Source organism: Anser anser (genome assembly GCF_964211835.1).
Source record: "Anser anser genome assembly, chromosome: 15".
Taxonomy (NCBI): domain Eukaryota; kingdom Metazoa; phylum Chordata; class Aves; order Anseriformes; family Anatidae; genus Anser; species Anser anser.
In genome coordinates this window covers 3,554,612-3,573,718 of record NC_139736.1, presented here as the reverse complement: position 1 = coordinate 3,573,718, position 19,107 = coordinate 3,554,612, and the positions used below count along the sequence as shown (strand labels likewise).

General features: G+C 61.9%; 2 protein-coding genes across 5 annotated transcripts in view; one reads left to right on the top strand and one right to left on the bottom strand.

Moving 5' to 3' along the window:
• Window positions 1-7,945, bottom strand: part of MAP2K3 (mitogen-activated protein kinase kinase 3) — a 28,907-nt gene extending 20,962 nt beyond the window's left edge. Inside the window, exon 1 of one of the 4 annotated variants that reach the window (XM_083799776.1) lies at window positions 7,744-7,945. In XM_083799776.1, the coding sequence (XP_083655902.1) occupies window positions 7,744-7,930 (187 nt within the window). In that variant the 5' untranslated portion in view covers window positions 7,931-7,945. Of the gene's footprint in view, window positions 1-460; window positions 1,708-5,734; window positions 6,365-6,912; window positions 7,052-7,743 lie in introns of those variants that run through there. The other 3 variants (XM_083799781.1, XM_083799780.1, XM_083799778.1) reach the window with 3 other exon arrangements.
• A 2,780-nt stretch (window positions 7,946-10,725) lies between these two features.
• Window positions 10,726-19,107, top strand: NATD1 (N-acetyltransferase domain containing 1). The gene is made up of 3 exons (XM_083799774.1): window positions 10,726-10,991; window positions 14,974-15,092; window positions 15,939-19,107. The coding sequence occupies exons 1-3, from the start codon at window positions 10,895-10,897 to the stop codon at window positions 16,053-16,055; spliced, it is 333 nt and encodes a 110-aa protein (XP_083655900.1). The 5' UTR covers window positions 10,726-10,894; the 3' UTR covers window positions 16,056-19,107.

Sequence of the window (19,107 nt, the reverse complement as noted above, 5' to 3'; positions counted from 1 at the left end):
CAGCCGCTCACCAGCTCAGGAAGTTACAATTTGATATAAAAAAAAAAAAAAAGCGCAGCACGCTTGCTAAGCTCCACGTTTTTGCAGAAGTCGCCCGCAACCGTTTCTCCTTTGCTCCTCCGAACTCCCCTGCTGCAAAGCGTCGCCCCCGCGGGCTCTCGGCGGCTCCACACCCCGAAAACCCCTCCGTGTGCCCTGCACTCGCCCAGCACCCGCAGGGCATCCCTGGCTGGTGCCCGGCTCGGGCAGCGTTTCCCCACCGCAGCCCCACGTGGCAGCCCCGGCGCAGGAAGGGCACAGCCTCGCTCGCCTGCTTCCGTTTCGCTGGGGATTATTTAGGGTTTTGGTTTATTTTTTTGCTGCGCGCTCCTCGCCCCCTGCTCGGGGAATCCACCTATTCACACCGCGTCGCAACGTTTCCGAGGCTGGGTGGAAATGAGCCTGGCGGGTTTTTGCTCACAGAGCCGGTTCGAGACGTCCCGGGAAGGCAGCAGGCTCCGCAGAGGCTGTCCCGACACATCCGGCTCACGTCGCGGGTCAGGAGCACGCAGTGACTCAGTGCCGCCCAGCCTGCGGCTCGCAGCTTTTCCTGGGGCACGCTCAGGGCTTCCAAGAATCATTTCCATTTAAAAAAACGACAGGAAAAAAAAAAAAATCCCCTTTTAACCCCAAAGGGCAAGGCGCAAGTCAGCGTTTTGGGGGAAAAGAGCGGCGTGCTGCAGGGCAGCGCATGGAACGGAGCAGAGAGGAGCTGGAAGGAGAGGTGCAAAAGGTGAAACCTGCTCGAGATAAGGGGAACACGCGCGCTGGCTGCCGGCCCCGCGGCTGCCGCACACGGCTTCCCTCGCTGAGCTGTGCCTGTAAAACCCCAGGGGGAAGCCCACGATTACCGAACAAGAAATTCTTTGGGGATCCAAAAATCAAGGGCGAAGCGTTGCAGCAGCCCGGAACGTACGCGGAGAGGAGATGCCACGGACGGGAGAGGTGCCGGAAGAAAAGCTGAGGCGCTCCCCGGTTCCTCGACAAAGCTCACGCAAGGCTGACAAAGAGCTTGGATTAAAATGCACCCAGCATTTCCAGAGGTGCCCCCTGCAGCCAGCGCTCTGCTCTTGCTGCCCAGGCATCCTCCACCAAGCCGGGCAGCACCAGGCTGAATTAATACCTGCAAAAAGCTTCCGACGGGCAAAAAAAAAAAATCAGCCTCTGCAGAGCACGGAAGGGTGGCCCGGCCCCAGGGGACAAGCCCGGCTGTCTGCCAGCTCCCGCAGCTCACCGTCAGCCCCGCCGGTGCTCGGAGCTAAAGGTGCTCAGAGCCGTGCAACCGCAGGGATCGACCGAAAACGCAGACGGAACGGGTTGCAGAGGCTTTTCTGGGGATTTTCTGGGTGTAAGCACGGGGTTTTACAGACAGGTGTGGAACGTGGCTGGGTCTGCCACCTCGCCGCCCCTTTACCAGGTGCTCGGGAAGAGGCGAAGAGCAGCCCTGGCACCGGGTCCGTTTGTTTTCGCCCGAAGCGCGATTTGGCAGCATTTCAGGAGAGAAACCGAGCAGTCCGCGGCGGCAGGGGATTTTTAGCTCCGCAGAGCAGCTTTCTTAAAAAGCCTCGCTGCCGAACACATCCGGCTCTTACAGAAAGAGCCACGTCACTTTTAGGGACGAGCTGCACGGGGCAGCCCGCAGCGTGCAGCACCGTGGGCAGGGGACAGCCCTCACCCGTTCTCTCCTTTCCAAGCACGGCCGGCCTCCCCTTCCCCAGCGCAGCAAGATCTCTGTCCTACAGCAGGGAATACCTCCCCCACACTCTATACTTGCTTTTTCCTACCTTTAATAGGAAAAAACTGGTGCCACTGAGCTGCGGGCAGCAGGAGATGGCACCTGCTCGGGCTGCAGGTGCCTCCAGCTGCCAAGAGCGGGACGGGTGGCCGAGGCAGGGGGGCTTTCCTGCAAGATTTGGGCTAAGAGGGAATTTTTATGTATGGGACCGCAGTACCCAACCGACCTGCGAGCACAGGCACGCCGAACCTTCCTAGATAACCCCGTGCTCCCCTAAATAACCCCAATCCACCCCACGTGTTTGGATCCAGCAGCTGCAGTACCACCCGCCGAGCACCCTCCCTTCCCATCCCCGATCTGCACAGGGTTGTGCACCGCGGATCCGACAGGCAGGGAGGAGCAGGGACCCCCAGGACGAGCCCCCCCCAGCCCCGAAGCAGCAGGTTCCCTGCTTCCAGCTCCGGCCGCGCTGGTTGCAAACCATTTTCCGAGCACACGTCCGCCCGCGGCCCCGGCAGGAAGCGGCGCCGGTGTCACAACCGCCCCGGGGGCAGAAGCGCTCGGCTGGCGCGCTGCTGCTGCCCTCGCCAAGCGCTCCCCACCTGCAACTGCTGCTGCAGCACCTGGAGGAGGAAAACGGGGCACAGCCCGAGCTGGAGACGCTCTGCCCCCAGCAAACTGCACCCAGCGCTTCACCCTCTCGCCGCTCAGCGCCTCGGAAGGGGCACCAGCAGGACCCAGCCCTAGCTGCGGATGTTGTTTGCTGGAAACGTGAGACCTCCGGCTGAACAAAAAGCAGTAATTAAAAAAGCTTTACCTTCCCTAAAAACAGACCAACCGTCCGGCGCTACCACGGCAGGAGAGGGTCAGGGACAAACCCTGCGGCTCCCGGCGCGGATGGATGCGGGACACAGGCACCGGGCTCAGCCCCACGCAGTTATCGGGCACGTCAGCCCCGCCGGTGCCAGCTCCAAACCACAGCGCAGGTTCGCAGCCTCTGATGGGAAACGGCTTGTACCGAAAGGAGGCTTCCTCCTTTCCAAAAGGAGGATTTTTTTTTTTATTATTTTTTTATTTTTTTGTGGCGGTGTAGGGGGCAGGAAGGGTGGATGCTCTGCAAACAATTTCTGGTAAGTTTTGTCTCCTCCTCATCCTGCCTCCTCTCCCACTCGTGTGATGTTTTTAAAGGAAATTTATCCTTTTTTTTGAAAAAAATAAGCATTTCACTTGAGAGGATGGAAATCTGGCTTAAAGCACGGGACAGACCCGGTTCGGCAGTGACCCTGCCGCAGCCTGGAGGGGACAGATCCCCCTCAGCTCCTCCTCTTCCACGCTGGCAGCTCCCAAAGGAGCTGGGGGCTGCTCCTCCTGCCCCTGGGCTTCGGTAAGCAAAAGTCACAGAGCCAGGGACCAAAGGGACCAGGGACACGCGGGGACGCTGCTGTGCCCTGCAGCCCTGGCAGCAACGCGCTGAGCTCCTGGCTGGCTCCAGCTGAGCACGATGCTCACCATCGTCCCTTCCACCCTTAAAGCCCGCGGTTCCCAATATTTCATTTCCCCCTGCACCAGGCTGCAATGCCAGCAGCACACGCAGGTAATCACTTCCAATCGCTGCTGGAGGGCAGGATGGGACCCCCCTCACCCCCTGCAGGGCATAAGGCAGCACCAAGAAGACCCCACCAAGCAGACCCAGACCCGCTTTGTGCCGGTGTGGCACCCACGGCCGTGCCCGGCTGTTCTGGGGACAGACACTCAGATGGGGATGAAAAGGCCGTGGGGAGATGGGGCATCTCCCAAGCTGGGGAAAAAAAAAGACCACAAACTTCCAGTTCCCACCATAAAAAGTCCTCTCCGCCGTCTCAAAATCCCTGGCTAGGACTCGACCTGCACTGCAGAGTTTTGTCAGCAAGCAGCTGTGAGTAAATCGAGCTCCATGCGTACCCACAAGCAGTCCTGAGTCACGTCCGTAAAACCCCAAAGTTTTTGTTGGTCGAGTAAAATTACCCCCAGACAACACAAGTTCCTCTCCTGGCTCTCCCCCCCAGCAAGCAGCCCGCCACCGTTAACCCAGTGAAAGCAACCCTCCGTCAAAAAACCCATATCCTCGGCCCCAAAGTCACCGGGACCGGACACCTGGGCACCCATGGAGAAGCCCCGCAGCGCACACACGGATTCCCTCTGGCAGCGACCAGCCTCGGGGCCAGGTTTGTGCTCAAAGCAACCCCTGGCTCAGCCCCGCGCTGCAGCCCGGGCCTGGAGAATGAAAGCAGCCGCCTCGCAGAGCGCCAGTAGCGGCTGACAAGGAGCCTTCAGGGGCTGCCGAAGCCCAGCTCAGTATTTTTATCACCCCCAGCGTGACGTCCAGCAGGCGCAGAGCAAAAGCCTGGCTCCGCGGGTTCAGAGCTGCAAGCCCCCACGCTGCCAGCCCTGGAGAAACACAACCACGTGGCGGTGAGGGGCCTCGGGTCCCGTCCAGGCACCCGCCAAACCCGCGGGGTCCTCCCAGAGGAAAACCTCTTGGCTAAGGGGAAGGACGCGCTCTCGAAGCGCACCCACGTGCTGAGATCGCGGCGCCCCTCGCGGAGCTCCCCAAACGGGCACATGCGCGGCGCCACGGCTCCACGCACAACTCCTTCCTGTCCCGCCACCAAGCTGGGAAAACGGAGCTGGAGGGAGCGCTGGGGACCTGAGGCAACCAGCAAATATCTGTATATATACAGGCAACCAAACATGCAAAATAAGCTTTTGCATATTTGGGTAACCACGAGGCTCGACAACGCGAGGTAACGCAGGACCAGCCGGCGAGGGTTTCCCACACGCACACCTCATCCCGCGAGATAATTCGGATCAACCCGGCAGCGGGAAGAGGAAGAAAGGCGAAATCCTTCCTGAGCTTCCCTAATCCCCACCAGGTGTTTATCTCGGAAGCTATGTTTAGCACCGCGCGGGGAAAAGGCTCCGGCCCGGCACCATTCCTATCCCGCGTGTCACGGGCGGCCACGCGCATCCCCAACAACTCCGGAGGCAGGAGACAGCCCCGTGACTAAGCCAAGGTGACGGCAGCCGAGTTTTTGTGCGCATCAGTCACGGGCACGGCCAACCTGCGAGCCACGAGGCAGCGGTCTCCATTCATTGCCCCGATCACCTCCGGCAGGGAAAGCAGCCAGCGGGAGCACGAAGCCACCTGAATCTCCCGGGATAAATTCCGGGACGCATCCAGCGGGAGAGCGAAGTTACCTGAATTTCCCGGGTTAAATTCCAGGCTGGAGCCAGCAGAAGCACAAAAGCCACCTGGATTTGCCAGGTTAAATTCCAGGCTGCAGCCAGCAGGATCCCAAAGTCACCTGAGTTTCCCAAGTTAAATTCTGGGCTGCAGCCAGCAGGAGCCCAAAGCCACCTGAATTTCCCAGGATAAATTCCAGGCTACTTCCAGCAGGAGCCCAAAGCCACCTGAATCTCCCAGGTTAAATTCTGGGCTACATCCAGCAGGAGCCCAAAGCTACCTGGATTTCCTGGGTTAAATTCCGGGCTACAGCCAGCAGGAGCGAGCCCAAAGACACCTAAATATACGAGGTTAAATTCCGGGCTACTTCCAGCAGGAGTCTAAAGCCACCTCAATCTCCCAGGTTAAATTCTGGGCTACCTCCAGCAGGAGCCCAAAGCCACATAAATTTCCCGAGTTAAATTCCAGGTTTCAGCCAGCAGGAGCCCAAAGCCACCCGAATGTCCCAGGATAAATTCCGAGCCGCAGCCTGCTCTCCACCGGCATCCCCCCGGAGCAGCACGCGGCTGGGGAGCCCTCTCCGGGAGCCGGCACGATTCAGGCAGAACCCAAACCGAGCCAAGTCTCGGCAGCCAGCAGGGCACGAGATGAGGACGCAAGAACACACGCGCGGCACCACGACCCCACGAGCGAAGCAGCCCCCCGAAACCCCTCCCGGGCAGGCTGCAGGAGCTCACCTCGGCTCTCCATCCAGGCGGCCGGGCCACGCGGGCCCCGGGGGAGGTGTGGGCACGGCGGGGCTCCCGCAGCCTTTTTATGAAGCCCGTTGCAGCCCCGCAGCAGCAGCCGGGGCAGGCGGGAGGCATGCGCTCGTACCCGTGAGTCAGCAGCTCCGCTCGGCGCACCGTAAATCGCCGCTGATTCACACCCCGGCTTACACAGCAAACAGGAAACTCAGGTCCACATTCCCTCCGTTTAAGACACGGATCATTTAGAGGAGGGGAAAGGAAAAAAAAAAAAAAAGCCCCCGAAAAATAAGAAAGTCACGCCGAGGTGCGTTCATCTGCTCACATGGCTCCTGACTTCGAGTTTCCAGCGCATCACGGCTGCGGGAGGAAAGCCCCGCGAGCTCCACGCCGGCGGCACGAGCTTCGCGGACGAGCCCTCGCCGGCCTCGGGGCCGCGGCGGCGCTGCCTGCCCCACGCCGGGTGGCACCGCCGGGTCCCACCGGTGGCACCGCCACCCACGGCCATAGCCCCGCGCGACGGGGGGGGGGCTCCCCGGGGACACCCTTGGGCTGCCCCACGCCACGCAGGGCGCTCACCGAACCACCCCAACCAGCACTGAAACAGAGCCGATTTGGGGCCGTTTCCTCCAGAATAGGGTCAGCTTGTTGCTTTTTTTTTCCCAGCTCTATCAAACTCACCTTTTTTTTTTTTTAATTTATTTATCACCGTGCTGCATGCGCACAACACTTCACCCCTTGCCCCCCCCCCCCCGCTGCCCCACTACGGCCCCACGACCCCCTAACGCCCCTTTTTTGGGGTTTGGGGGATTTTTTTTTTTTTTCCCCCAGCTGGACCAAACTCACCCTTTTTTTAAAAAAAAAAAATTATCGACATGCTGCACGCCCAGGGCGCTTCACCACTTGTCCCCACCGGTGCTCCCCTACACCCCCTTGCCCCCCTACACCCCAAAACCCCCCTACACCCCTTTACACCCCCTTTACACCCCCCTACACCCCCTTTACACCCCCTTTACACCCTTTTACTCCCCCCGACCCCACGCCTCCCAACCGGGCTGTGCCCATAGAACGGCGTGGGCTGCCTGCAGCCCGGGAACGGAGGAAAAGGGAAGGGGGTCCCGGGGTCCCCGTATCCCCCCCCGCAGCCCCCCCCTTGGCCCCGGTCCTACCTCTGGGCACGGACATGGCTGGCGGCGGCCCCGCAGCGCCCGGGCAGAGCGCGGCGCCCGGCGGAGTCCGGCCCAGCGAGGCGGGCGGCGGAGGAAGAACAGCGAAGGGCAGGGCCCGGCGGACGGAGCCCCGCCCCCTCGCCCGCCGGAGCCCCGCTCCGATTGGTTGAGAGCGGGAAGGGGGCGGGGTTATGTCGCCGCCCCCCCCCCCGGCGCGGGGGGAGTTTTATGGTTCTCGGGCACCGTGGGCGGGAGGCAGTGACGAGGGCGGGGGGAAGAGCGTGTCCGCCCGGAGGCTCGGTGACTCACCGCGGGGGCCCGCAGCATCCCCGCGGCCCCTCCGCGTCTTTTCCCCCCTTTCCACGTCTCTCCCTTCCCCGCAGGACCCCCGTGCTCGGGGCTGGGCACACGCCACCCCCATGGCAAGGGGAAGCAGGGCTCGCCACCACCCGCCAGGGCTCCCCCGAAAATCCTGCTTGCCCCCAGGGCTCCCTGCCGGGGCAGGAGGGATGGAGGGATACAGGGATGCAGGGCTCAGCCCCGCCAGGAGCCGGGGAAAACCCACAGGCACACTCCAAGAAGCTGCCACCGTGCTGGGGGAGCACCCCGCTGCAGGACGTTCAGCAACACCCCGTGCCTTGCACCCGCACCCTCGCACCCTCGCTCCACCCTCGGCGGCATGGGGCACCCAGGGCTCTCCCCAACCCCTGGAAGGGGCACCCAGGGCTCTCCCCAAGCCCTGGAAGGGGCACCCAGGGCTCTCCCCAAGCCCTCCTCGCGCCCCGGAGGAGAATCACCCACATATCTGCAGCCCTGATGCATCAGGCTCACCTGCCCGCACGTGCCGCCTGCCCCGGGGCGACGCAAGGGGCCCCCGCCGTGCTGCAGCCCCACGGGCACCTGGCCCAGGCGTGGGGACCGTCAGCGGTGATGCCATCGCGTCCTCCGTGGGATCCTGCTCGGGGTCACCCGTGTCCCACCAGCCAGCCCCGAGCTGTCCCGGCAGCGTCTCCGCCATCCGGAGCCTGCGGAGGTTTCGTGTTGTGAGTGCAATTTTCTGGAGGAAACACCTAGCGTATCCCAGGGGGGTAAGAAGGAGGGGTGGTACTCGAGCACAGTCACACACGGTTCTGATCTGGGCTTTGCAGCGTGTTTTGAAAAGGTTCGAGGGCTGGAAAACCTGCCAGGAATACAGGCAGGAATACAGAAGGGAAGGGGCTGGGGGCTGCGTCTGCAGGGGGCCAGATGCCTCGGCTGGACCTTTAATCCAGCAGCGACAGCGTAACGTCTAGCAGCTGGAAATGGAAGCTAGAAAAGTTCAAATGAGAAATAAATTACAGGTTTTTAACAGCGAGCAATTACCTCCCCAAGAGACGTAGTAGATTCCCCGCCTTTCAAGTCTTTCAACACACGCGAGGAGCCTTCCTAAAAAAAAAAAAAGAAAAAGAAAAAAAAACGGCTCGACCGCAGGGTTATTAGCGGTGATGCAAGGGCTGCCCGTGTCATCCCCCGGGCCGGGCGAGCAGGAGGTGGGATCGGGATGGACCGTCCTGGCTTTTCGCCATCCAGGTCTCTGAATCAGCAGCGGGGCTGGAGCTCCGGAGCGGCCGATGCGAGCAGGTTTGGGCTCGGTGGCTGCCAGCGTTATTTCTTCGCGAGTCCTGGCTGGAGCCGTGCGTGGGGCAGAGCAGGGGCAATGGGCCCAGGCTAAGGCAGAGCCGCGTCCCGGTATCCCAGTGTCCCAGCGTCCCAGTTCGAGTGTTCCCAGGAATTTCTGTGGATTGTCAGCATTCCCGAAGGCACACAAAACCCCCTTCTCCTGCCTCCTCTCTCCTCGGGTTTCCCAAACTGATTCCCTGAGCATCGCCGTGGCATCAGCAGCCCCGCAGCGGCCCCGAGCCGGGTGCAGGATTCGGCCCCTCTCTCTGCCTGCACCGGGCTCTGCACGGAGGAGGAGACGTCCGTTTCCGAGGGCTGGCGGGTGCTGCAGGCACACGGACCAAGCACGTCGAGTGGCCTGGGGAATTAATCAGCTTTTGGGCACCAGCTTGGGGAGCAGGAGCCAAAGGGACCAGCAAAGGCCGGACTCTGCAGGACGTCATTTAGGGGCAGGGCAGCTGCTGCTGGACGGTGACAAGTAGCAGCACCAGTACCAAAATCAGCACCAGCACCGGTACCAGCACCAGTACCAGCACCAGCACCAGCCAAGCCACTCTGCTAATTACCACAGAGCAGGCCTCACGGCCGGGCAGCACAAGGCCAGCAGGGTCGTGTCCTAGCGTGGCACCAGTAAACCAGGCCAGAGAGCCCTGTGTGCCAGCACAGGACCAGCACAGGACCAGCACAGGGCCAGCACAGGACCAGCACAGGGCCAGCACAGGACACGGAATGACAGAACGCGAGGGATTGGAAAGGGCCTTGACAGATCCTCCAGCCCAATCCCCCTGCCGGAGCAGGAACGCCTCGATCAGGTCACACAGGAACGCGTCCAGGCGGGCCTTGAATGTCTGCGGAGAAGGAGCCCCCACAGCCTCCCGGGCAGCCCGTTCCACGCTCTGTGAGCCCCCACAGCCTCCCGGGCAGCCCGTTCCACGCTCTGTCACCCCACCGTGAAGAAGTTTCGTCTCACGTTTAAGGAGAACCTGCCGTGTTCCAGTTTGCCCCCATTGCCCCTTGTCCTGTCACTGGGTGTCACCGAGAAGAGCCTGGCTCCGTCCTCCTGACACTCACACTTTGTGTATTTAAACACACACAGGACCAAAACAGGACCAGCACAAAATCAGGACAGAACCAGCACAGGACCAGTGCAGGACCAGTACAGGATGCACACAGGACCAGTACAGAACCAGTACAGGATGCACACAGACCAGCACAGGACCAATACAGGACCAGCACAGAATCAGGACAGAACCGGCACAGGACGTGCACAGTACAGAATCAGGAAAGAACCAACACCAGACCAGTGCAGGACCAGTACAGGACACACACAGGACCAGTATAGAACCAGTATAGGATGTGTACAGGACCAGTAGAGGATGTGCACGGGACCAGTACAGGACCAATACAGGACCAGCACATTACCAATATAGGACCAGTAGAGGACCAGTACAGGACCAATATGGGACATGTACAGGACCAGTACAGGACCAGCACAGGACCTATACAGGACCAATATAGGACCAGTACAGGACCAATATGGGATATGCACAGGACCAGTACAGGACCAGCACAGGACCAGCACAGGACCTATACAGGACCAATATAGGACCAGTACAGGACCAATATGGGATATGCATAGGACCAATACAGGACCAGCACAGGACCTATACAGGACCAATATAGGACCAGTACAGGACCAATATGGGACATACACAGGACCAATACTGGACCAGTACAGGACTAGTACAGGACCAATAGAGGACCAGTACAGGACCAATACAGGACCAATATAGGACCAGTACAGGACCAGCACATGACCAGCACAGGACCGATACAGGACCAGTACAGGACCAATACAGGATGTGCACAGGACCAGCACAGGACCAGTACAGGACCAGCACAGGACCTATACAGGACCAATACGGGACATTCACAGGACCTATACAGGACATGCACACGACCAATATAGGACCAGCACAGGACCAACACAGGACGTGCACAGGACGTGCACAAACCCCGCACAGAACCAGCACAGACCCCGCACAGACCCACCCCCGGGGCCACCCCCCCCCCCGGGGCTGCCCGTGCGGTGCCGCTGCCCCTTTAAGCGCCGGGCGGCCGCACCAAAACAAAACGGCGCCGCGCCCATTGGCTGCCGCGCGGGCACGTGGCGCCCGGCTGCCTTCCTGCGGCCGCGCGCCGGCGGCGGCCCCGGCGCTGCTGCCACGGCCCGGCCCGGCCCCGAGCGCCCCGGTGCTGGGCGTCCCTATCGCGACTTAGCGCGTCCTGTCGCGACGCGTCCCCGTCCCCCGCCTCCCCGGCCATGGCCCACTCGGCGCCTCTCGGCCTCCTGGAGCAGGGCTGCCCCATCCAGGTGGAGCACGATCGGAAGCGGCGGCAGTTCACCGTGCGCCTCAACGGTAAGGGGCGGCCGCGGGCGCCGGGACGGGCACCGGGACGGGCACCGGCACCCCCCGACCCGCCCCCCGCCGTGCCCCCCGTGCTGCCCCCGGGTCCTTCTCCAACCCCCCTGACACTAAAAGCTGCCCTCCCCCCTCCCCCCCCCCACCCGTGGGTGCCGCCCCCCACCCACCCCCCGTGGCGCGGGCACCCCAATCCCTGCTGGTTATGGGGCGGGGGGCACGCGGGTGGGGTGCTGGTGCTGCTTTCCGGCACGCTGAGGCTCCCGCAGGCACCGTTCCCGTGGATAATCCCAAATATTCGGGGATTTTGGTCCCATGGGGGTTGTCACCCTAAAAAGGCTTTGCTGCCCCGCAGGAGCTCTGAGGGGTTTGGGTTTAAAAAAAAACTAAAAAAAATAATAATAAAAGTGAAGGAACTTATAGGAAAAACAGCACAGAAATCCTACGCGCGCTGGGAGGCGTTCTCAATAAAACAACAGGAGCCGTCTGGGGTTATTTGGGGCTTTTCTCCCTTTTTTTTATTTTTTTTTCCCCCTTCTTTAATTTCAACCGCTAATTACAAAGCGCAGGCCGGAGGCTCGGCGGCGGCGGGGCAGGCAAGGAGGAGACGTGCGCGCTGGGCGCGGAGAGGACGATTTCCCCGAGTGCTCCTCGCGAAGCGACAGAGATCAAACGAGGGCCCGGGCGCCAGCACTGCGAGAGCTGCGGCGTCGCTGCCCGAGGAGCTCACAGGGGCCTGGAAAAAAAAAATTACAGGGGAAACCGAACGCCTTCGTTGGGGTTTGCTGGGTGAAACCTCCCCCTGCCGCCCCGCGGGTCAGGTAGGGTTTGGGGGCCGAGGATCCTCCGCAGGTTTCCCCAGGTGCTTGGATGGGTTTTTGGGTTATTTTCCCATTGTTTGGGGGAATCTGGTGCTGGGCAGTGCCATGGAAAGCCGGTGCGGAGGTGTTCCTGCCCTGGGCTGAGTGAAGGCGGGGTAGGTGACGGTCCTGTGCTCGTTGGGTGTTTGCTGAACCCCAGGAGGAGGCCGGACGCAGCCCTTGCTGCGGGATCGTGCGCTCGGGGCGTGTTCCCCGTGTAGCCCTGCTCCTGGCGGGCTGAGGATCGGCAGAGCTGAGCGGATGCCCCTGTAGGATTTGGGATTTTGGGGTCCCCGTGACCCACGAGGCCCTCCCAGAGCACGTTTGCCACCTGCCCTGTGCCGTGAGCTGTGGCTGAGCAGCAGCCCTTGGGGCGAGCCCACAGCCCGCCGCCGGGCTCCGAGGCTGCGGCAGCACAGCCCCGACTTCAGGAGGTGCTGGTTGGGATCTTGCTGTGTGCTGATGTGCTCGAGGCCGTCCCTGCGACAACAGGCCCGAGGCACCACGGCAGCTGTGACGTAGCTGTGGAAGGTGCCGCGTTCCAGCATCGCCTCCTCCTCTTCCCCTCTGCGCCCTCATGGAGCCTCCCGGCGGGATTCCCTGCTCGTACGTGAGAAACACGGGTTGCCTTTGGCGTTTTCTCCATAGCCCTGCCATCCCCTTCCTCCGAGCCCTCGGTGCTCCGTGCGGTTTCTAAAACTGACAGTCGGCTGGTTCCTGTTCACACGTTCCCCCCCCTCTTTCTTTGCAACCCAACCGCGGAAGCGTCAAGGAGCTGAAAGAAAAGCAGATCGGAACCGGACCTCACCGAGCTTCGCTGTCCCCTCGGAGAGGAGGGCAGAAGGGAGCCCGACTGGATGTGTCACCGGTTCAGGTGTGACTCACAGCACGAGCTAGCCAGAGCGCTCTCAGTGCAGCCTCTTTGTTACAGGAGAGGACCGTGGGCCTAAGCGGCGCGTTTCCTTGGGAGCTGTAGGCTGGTTCTGTCAGATAAAGGTGGCGGTCGTTTTTCTCGGTTGTTTCTCTGTTTAGACAACGTTTCTGGGCAAAACGAGAAACCCAGAGAGAGACTCCTGCCCCAAAGTAGCCGCAGGTCGGGCTGCCTGCTGGCGCAGCCGCTTGGGGCAGGGGCGCAGCGCTTCCAGCAGAGCCCTCTTTGATTTCTGGGCATCCCTCGGACAAACGCCGCGCGCTCTGCGGGGCGGCTCTGTCTCCTCCGGGATGCCCGGGCTTCGTGCGCACGGTCCCCATCGTTCGGCACGTGGGCGCAGCGAGCCGTGCCTCCCAAACCTCCCGTCCCTTCCCCAGCTGCCAGGCTTTGGGCAGGATCCAGCCGCTGGAAGCTTCGCTTGGCTCGGGCTGGCTCAGGAAACCTGGAGCGGGTCGTGCCGGGATGCTCCCCTCCCTGCTCAGGCGGGCGCTCGCCGCGTGCCGCGGGGTGGAAGGGAGCCGGTCGAGCTCTGTGTCAAGATGGCACCGCGCTTTTCCCGTGCCACGGACCTCGAGAGAGCTCCGAAACAGGAAACTGCCGCGCTGCCGGGCCCCCCCGCGCCGCTCCGGCAGCGGGGCCTGTCGGGGACGGCTGCGCTGTCTCCGCTCGGCGCGGTCGGCAGTGTTCCCTCCTGGCAGCGACGTGCCAGGCGCTCCGTGGGTGAGCGAGGCCGAGCCGGGGAGCCATCCCGGCCGGGGCTGCGTGTGTTCTTTAGGATGTCTCGTCCTCGGTGATCGCCCCGCAGGCAGCTTTTGGCAGCGGGGGAGCCGAGCTGCCGGCCCTCTCCTGGCCCCTGCTCTGCGCCTGCTGCGTCCCTTCCCTGGTTCGGGGCTAGGGCCAGGCTCGCTGCCTTTCCCCCCTCTTTCCCTGTGATTTCCAGCTCTGGAATGGGGGTGTAGGATGGCACCTGCACCGCTCCAGTCGGCGGGGAAGAGGTGACTGCTCCTTCAGCCCCTTCCCACCCTGCCCGTCCCAGCGGTTCGCCCCAAACCCTCCGCCCCGAGATGGAGGGGGAGGCAGGGAAGGGTCCCCGGCAGGGCTGTGGGGTTGGCCGGGCGGTGGTCGCAGGGGTCTGGGGCTGTAGAGGCGCTTAAGAGCTCAGCTTTTTGCTGAATTAAAAGCTGAGAGGGGCAGGGCTGCTGTCTGTAAGTGCTCGGGGGCGGCGGGGAGAGGAGGGATTTATGTCCACCCAAGGACAATGCTAGCGCTAGAAGGAGCGGGTAGAGACCAGCAGGAATAAACTCGGGCAGGGAATGCCAGGATTTCCATCCCGTGTAGGAGGACGGAGCCTTTGCCTGAAAGCTCCTCGTGCCTCTCAAATACAGGGACCGAAGGAACTGGGCTGGAGTCGTCAGCTGAAAGGCAGTAAAATCAAGTGGATTGAGCTCAGCCAAGGCACGCGGTGCAGGCGGGTGGACTTGTGGCCCTTCACCCTCCAGTAAGCATCGCGGGGGAAACGCAAAGCCTCCGTTATTTTAATTGAGCTCGCCTCTTTGGTTGGAAGCTCATGTTTTGGAAGCTTGCTTTTAGGTACAGAAACCCTCCAGAAACGAACCGTTTGCTGTTGTGCTGAAGGCAGAAGTTTGGGTTCTGTGGATGAAGCTGGGGGGGTATTATTAGCTCTCCCCTGATTTACATGTGTGTGAAACTTCTTTCTTCCTGTATCTGAACCGGTGTGAGAAACGTCGGAGGGTTGCAACAAGAAGCGTGTGTGTGAACGTGCACGCACCCTTGCAAGCCCGCGTGCGCTTCCCCCTGTCTTTGTGGGATCCCTCTCTCCCAGTGCCGTCCCCCTGTCCTTGCAGGGTCCCGAACACAAAGCCCCGAGAACTCTTGTCCCGTTTTACAGATGATGACGAAGTCCCGTAGAGGGAAAGGAACTGGCTGTTACCTGGGTCAGCTTTACCCGTTCTTTCCTATTTTTGCTCGCTCCCCCGTCAACACACCTCACCCCTCCGCTGCCAGCTGCTTTCCTACCCCAAATGCATTGTGCTGGCATCAGCACTCGGTTTGTACCCCCTCGTCCAGGGGCTCGGGAAGCCTAAACTGCCCCAGCTTAGGCACGGGGAGCAGCACCGTCCCCCCCCCCGGGACACCCCAAACCTCACGGCTCTCTCGTGCCCCGCAGGTTGCCACGACAGGGCGGTGCTGCTCTACGAGTACGTGGGGAAGCGCATCGTGGACTTGCAGCACACGGAGGTCCCGGATGCCTATCGAGGGAGAGGAATAGCCAAGCACCTTGCGAAGGTACGGCCGCTGCCATGCCTGGGGATTTGCCGTCGCTATCCGACAGCAGATGGAGGCACAAAGCGAGGTCCCAGAGGGAAAAGGAGCGTGTTCGGGGGTGGCCAAACCCCCAGAAGGGACGTGTTAAAGCCAGCCCTGGTGCAGCCGAGAGCAGGGATGGGGACGCGGGAGGATGCTGCGATGCAGGGGGATGTTTTGGGGGAGGGATGCTGCAGCGGGCACTCTCCCATCTCTCTAGGTTAGCTCCTTGCAAGAGGAGCCCCCCAGCTCCAGGCACCTCTTTTTTTTTTGGGGTGCGCCGGGACACCTCGGCACGGCGGCGGTGTCGGGGCGAGGGGCTGCAGCTCCTCCGCGTGCTCGGTGCTGCGGCTCTGCCTTCCCTTTGCTGTGCCCTGGCGGGCTGGATGGAAACGGGTGGTCAGGCGTTCCTATTTCTGGCCGCGAGAGGGGCTGGCTGAGTTCCAGCGCCTCCGGTCGCTGCCCAGCCTCGGCCCTTTCCTCCTCCCTGCCAACAGCCCTCGCTCCCACCCTGTTTTTGCTCGGGGGCTGGATCAACGTCTCCCCTCCGAAGCTCACCTCAAAGCATTTCAAGGCCCTCCTGGGCCCTTTTCCTGCCTTGGGCCCTGCTCTGGGGGCTTGCAGCCAGGCAGGGAGGGCTGGGGGGCTGCTAGCAGCGTGGCCGTGCTCCCCCCGGCCCTCCCTCTCCTCCTGCCTCGCACACAGGGTACGTGAAGGCTGCCTGCTGCGGGGTGGGGTACAGAGGTCTGTGCCATGGGAGGTTTCAGGGGAAAGTGAGCTGGGGGTGCTGTCTGTAACCCGCCTTCTGTCTTCCCCGCTTGGTTGCAGGCAGCCCTGGACTTTGTGGTGGAGGAGGACCTGAAAGCTCACCTGACGTGCTGGTATATTCAGAAATACGTCAAGGAGAACCCGCTGCCGCAGTACCTGGAACACTTGCAGCCTTAAGGCAGGACGGCTCCTGCCGCCAGCACGCCTGTCCCTGACTGTTCAACGCGGCCTTCGCTTCTCTGCAGTCTCAGGAAACCCCCTTCCGCACTCACAATTCCCTTTTTTTTTTTTTAAAGCGTGTCCATGTGGCGCACGAGCGTGGGCACAACCTCCTCCTCCCTGCCCACGTGTGAGCATGGCTGCGGCCCCTGCGCTCCGGGCACGCGTGCCCCCCGGTGCTTTTCATCCCGAGCCAGAGGGTGGAAGAGGAGGATTTTCCCCCCCAAACTCCATCGCAAGAGCAGGGGATGACTCCGCCTGCACCTCGTCCTCTCTCCTCTGCTTGGCGACGGCTGTGAACTTGCTGGGGGATGTTGGTTAGGGGGGGCTGTGGGGTCCCAGCCCCCTTTCCTCCTGCAGCTGGGGGAGATGCTGTGGATTAAAGCCTCACGGACCAGAGGGAGGTGCTGGAGGAGCCCCAGCCCTGTGGCAGGGTCATGTCCTGCAGCAGGAGCGTCTGCCGAGCGCCGAGCCTCGCCCAAAGCCCCGTGGGGCACAGGTGAGACCGCGTGGGCAGCGGTGGTGCCCGGGAGCCCTCGCCACGCCAGCCGCGGAGATGCTGGGACACTGAGACCTCTGAGCCGGGAGAGAGGAGCTGCGTGGGGAGCGGGCTTCACCTGCAGAGCCTGCAACAGAGCACGTACGGCGTGTGCATGTGGAGGGAGAAACACGGCTGAGTGGTGGGCGCTGCTCCTGGGGGTGCCAGCTCCTGCCCGACCTTCTGGACACAGCCCCACGCGGCGTCCCGCAGGGTCCCGGGCCGTCGTTCTGGCTGTGCTGCCTGCTGGTGAGGACACGGCCTGCCCAGAAGTGCGCCCCCGGGGTGGTTTCCTGCAGCTGAAGAGGAAGGCTCCCCGCGTCTCCCTCGTCTCCAGATCTGCACCCGTCTGTGCCCCGGGCCCAAAGGTCTGAGCCGACGCCACATCCTGAGAGCAACGGGGGTGAGGCCTCTGGGATCCGGTCCCATCTCCAGGGCTTGATGCCCCCCAGCTCCGCGTGGATGCCGTTCGCTTCTCCTTGCGGCCTTGGGAGAGCAGCCCCAGCGCAGGGCATTGCCCCTCCGCTCACCGGCCTCCTCGCAGCTCCAAGCCCGGGCTGCTGGCAGCGTGCTGGGGTGGAATGCCCTCGCCGTGCACCGGTACCTCTGCGGGCGATGACCCCGCAGCGCGCCTCAGCATTGTTGCAGTCGGACATAGAGGTAACGCCGTGACAGCAGGGCGCCGCTCGGCTCCTGCTTGCCGCCTCTCCTGCCTCGTTTGGGCTTTCCTGAGCTAAACCCCAGAGGTTTTCACCCCGAGCTCTCAGGATTTCGTGAGGGCCCCGGGGCTGGGCTGCGGTGGGGCAGGCGTTGGTGGCTCGGCCAGCAGCTGGGGGCTGCAGCCAGGCAGCAGGAGGTAAAGAGCCTTTCACCTGGAGGTCAGATCCAGACCTAGCTTATCTCTCAGCAGGGACTAAAGTTTACAACCTGTGCCACGGACCGAATGAAGCCCGGGCCAAGCGGCAGCTCAGCCCTCTCCCAGAGCCAGAGGAGGCAAAGGAAGAAGCTCCCGCAGCCTCTGCTCCTGGGTGGGTTGGTTGGAGATGGAGACCCCATGCCTGGTGTTAGCCAGGGAGGTCTTGATCTCTTCTGGCCACTGGCTCGAGGTGAAGCCTGCCCGCCTGCCTGTGCTCGCAGGCCGCCCGCTGCCAACATAACGCAGCTCTCTGCACGCTGGCTTGGGTCAAACCTCCCGAGCTTTGTCCCTGCTGCGGTGCTGAGACCCCTGCCCCTTTTTACCACCCACCTTGGCAAGGTCCTGTGCTGACAGGCACCAGGCGCAGCACCACCTTTGCCCCACGTCTCTGCCCCCTTGCTGCCTATTTCAGCCCAGCTGCAGCTTTCGGGATGGCTTAGAGGGACTGGGAAAGGGTCATGGGTAAAGAACAAAAGAAAAGCAGCCCAAGAAGATATCTGGGCTGCTAAACATTTGCTTTTTAACATGAAAAAACACACTTTGACATCTAGTTACAGGAGCAAGGCTGGCTCTGTTATAGCCAAGCGATGACAGAACCATCCCTGCTCTGGGTCCCAAAGTGAAGCTGAGCCGTCTCTGCCAAGCCAAGCCACCGCTGCATCTGCTTTGCGGCAGGGCTGGGTGCTCGAAGAGATCTGTGCCTGGGTGCCTCCTAGGAGCAATAGCGCAAGCCCAGCGCTGCGAGCCTTGGCCTCGGGTTTGTGCTGGTTCCCACTATGTGGCAGTTCCTGTAAGATCCCCATCGCTGGAGGATGTACGGGCAGGGCTCAGCGTCCCCGGAGCCCTTCGTGCTGCTCCGGCAGGACCCTCGTGCTTCCTGGTGCTGGATCCCAAGTGGCAATCGCTGCCTTAAATCAGGCACAGCACGTGGATTTGCTGCTGCGTCCCTTCGAGGTGCTACAACCCCTCCGGTGTCCGACCCGACGGAGATGTGCCGGTTTCCGTGCCAACTGTTTTACTGCTGTACCCATCCTCCTGCCCCAGCCCCGTGGCGTTTGAGGTCGGCGAATAGCAATACCCACCGGTCACCAGCGACGCCGCCGTCCCCTGCGCTCCCGCGAGGCTCATCCCCGCGGGAAGGAGCTCCCTGCGCTGCCCCTTGGTGCTGACCGAGCCCAGAGGAGCTGGGATCCTGGACTCTCTCCGGCGACAGGAGCGTGGAAGTGGTTTGGTTGAACAGTGAGGTCCCCGAGCCCGTTCGAACTATAGACTTTCACGGGTGGGGAAATACAAATCGCTGTCAAACCCGCTTCCACCTCGCCCAACTTGAAACACCCCCTCCCTCATCCGCTTCCCAGCGTTGTCTTCCTCTGTGCGAGGTTCCTGTTCTGTTGAATTCGGTGGTTACGATGTGCCTTTCCTTCTCAGGACCTGTTACAAACGACCTTTCTGCTTTTGTTTATGTCTAACGTTTATCTTTATCCCTCCTCTGTCGTACTATAAAACATGAACATATTGCATGGAATACAGTACAATAAAAAGTGTGGCTTAACTGA

Coding starts and splice junctions, on each gene's coding strand:
- NATD1 (XM_083799774.1), top strand. CDS start 10,895: ATGGCCCACTCGGCGCCTCTCGGCCTCCTGGAGCAGGGCTGCCCCATC. Junction 10,992..14,973: donor GTTCACCGTGCGCCTCAACG/GTAAGGGGCGGC, acceptor CGTGCCCCGCAG/GTTGCCACGACAGGGCGGTG. Junction 15,093..15,938: donor TAGCCAAGCACCTTGCGAAG/GTACGGCCGCTG, acceptor GCTTGGTTGCAG/GCAGCCCTGGACTTTGTGGT.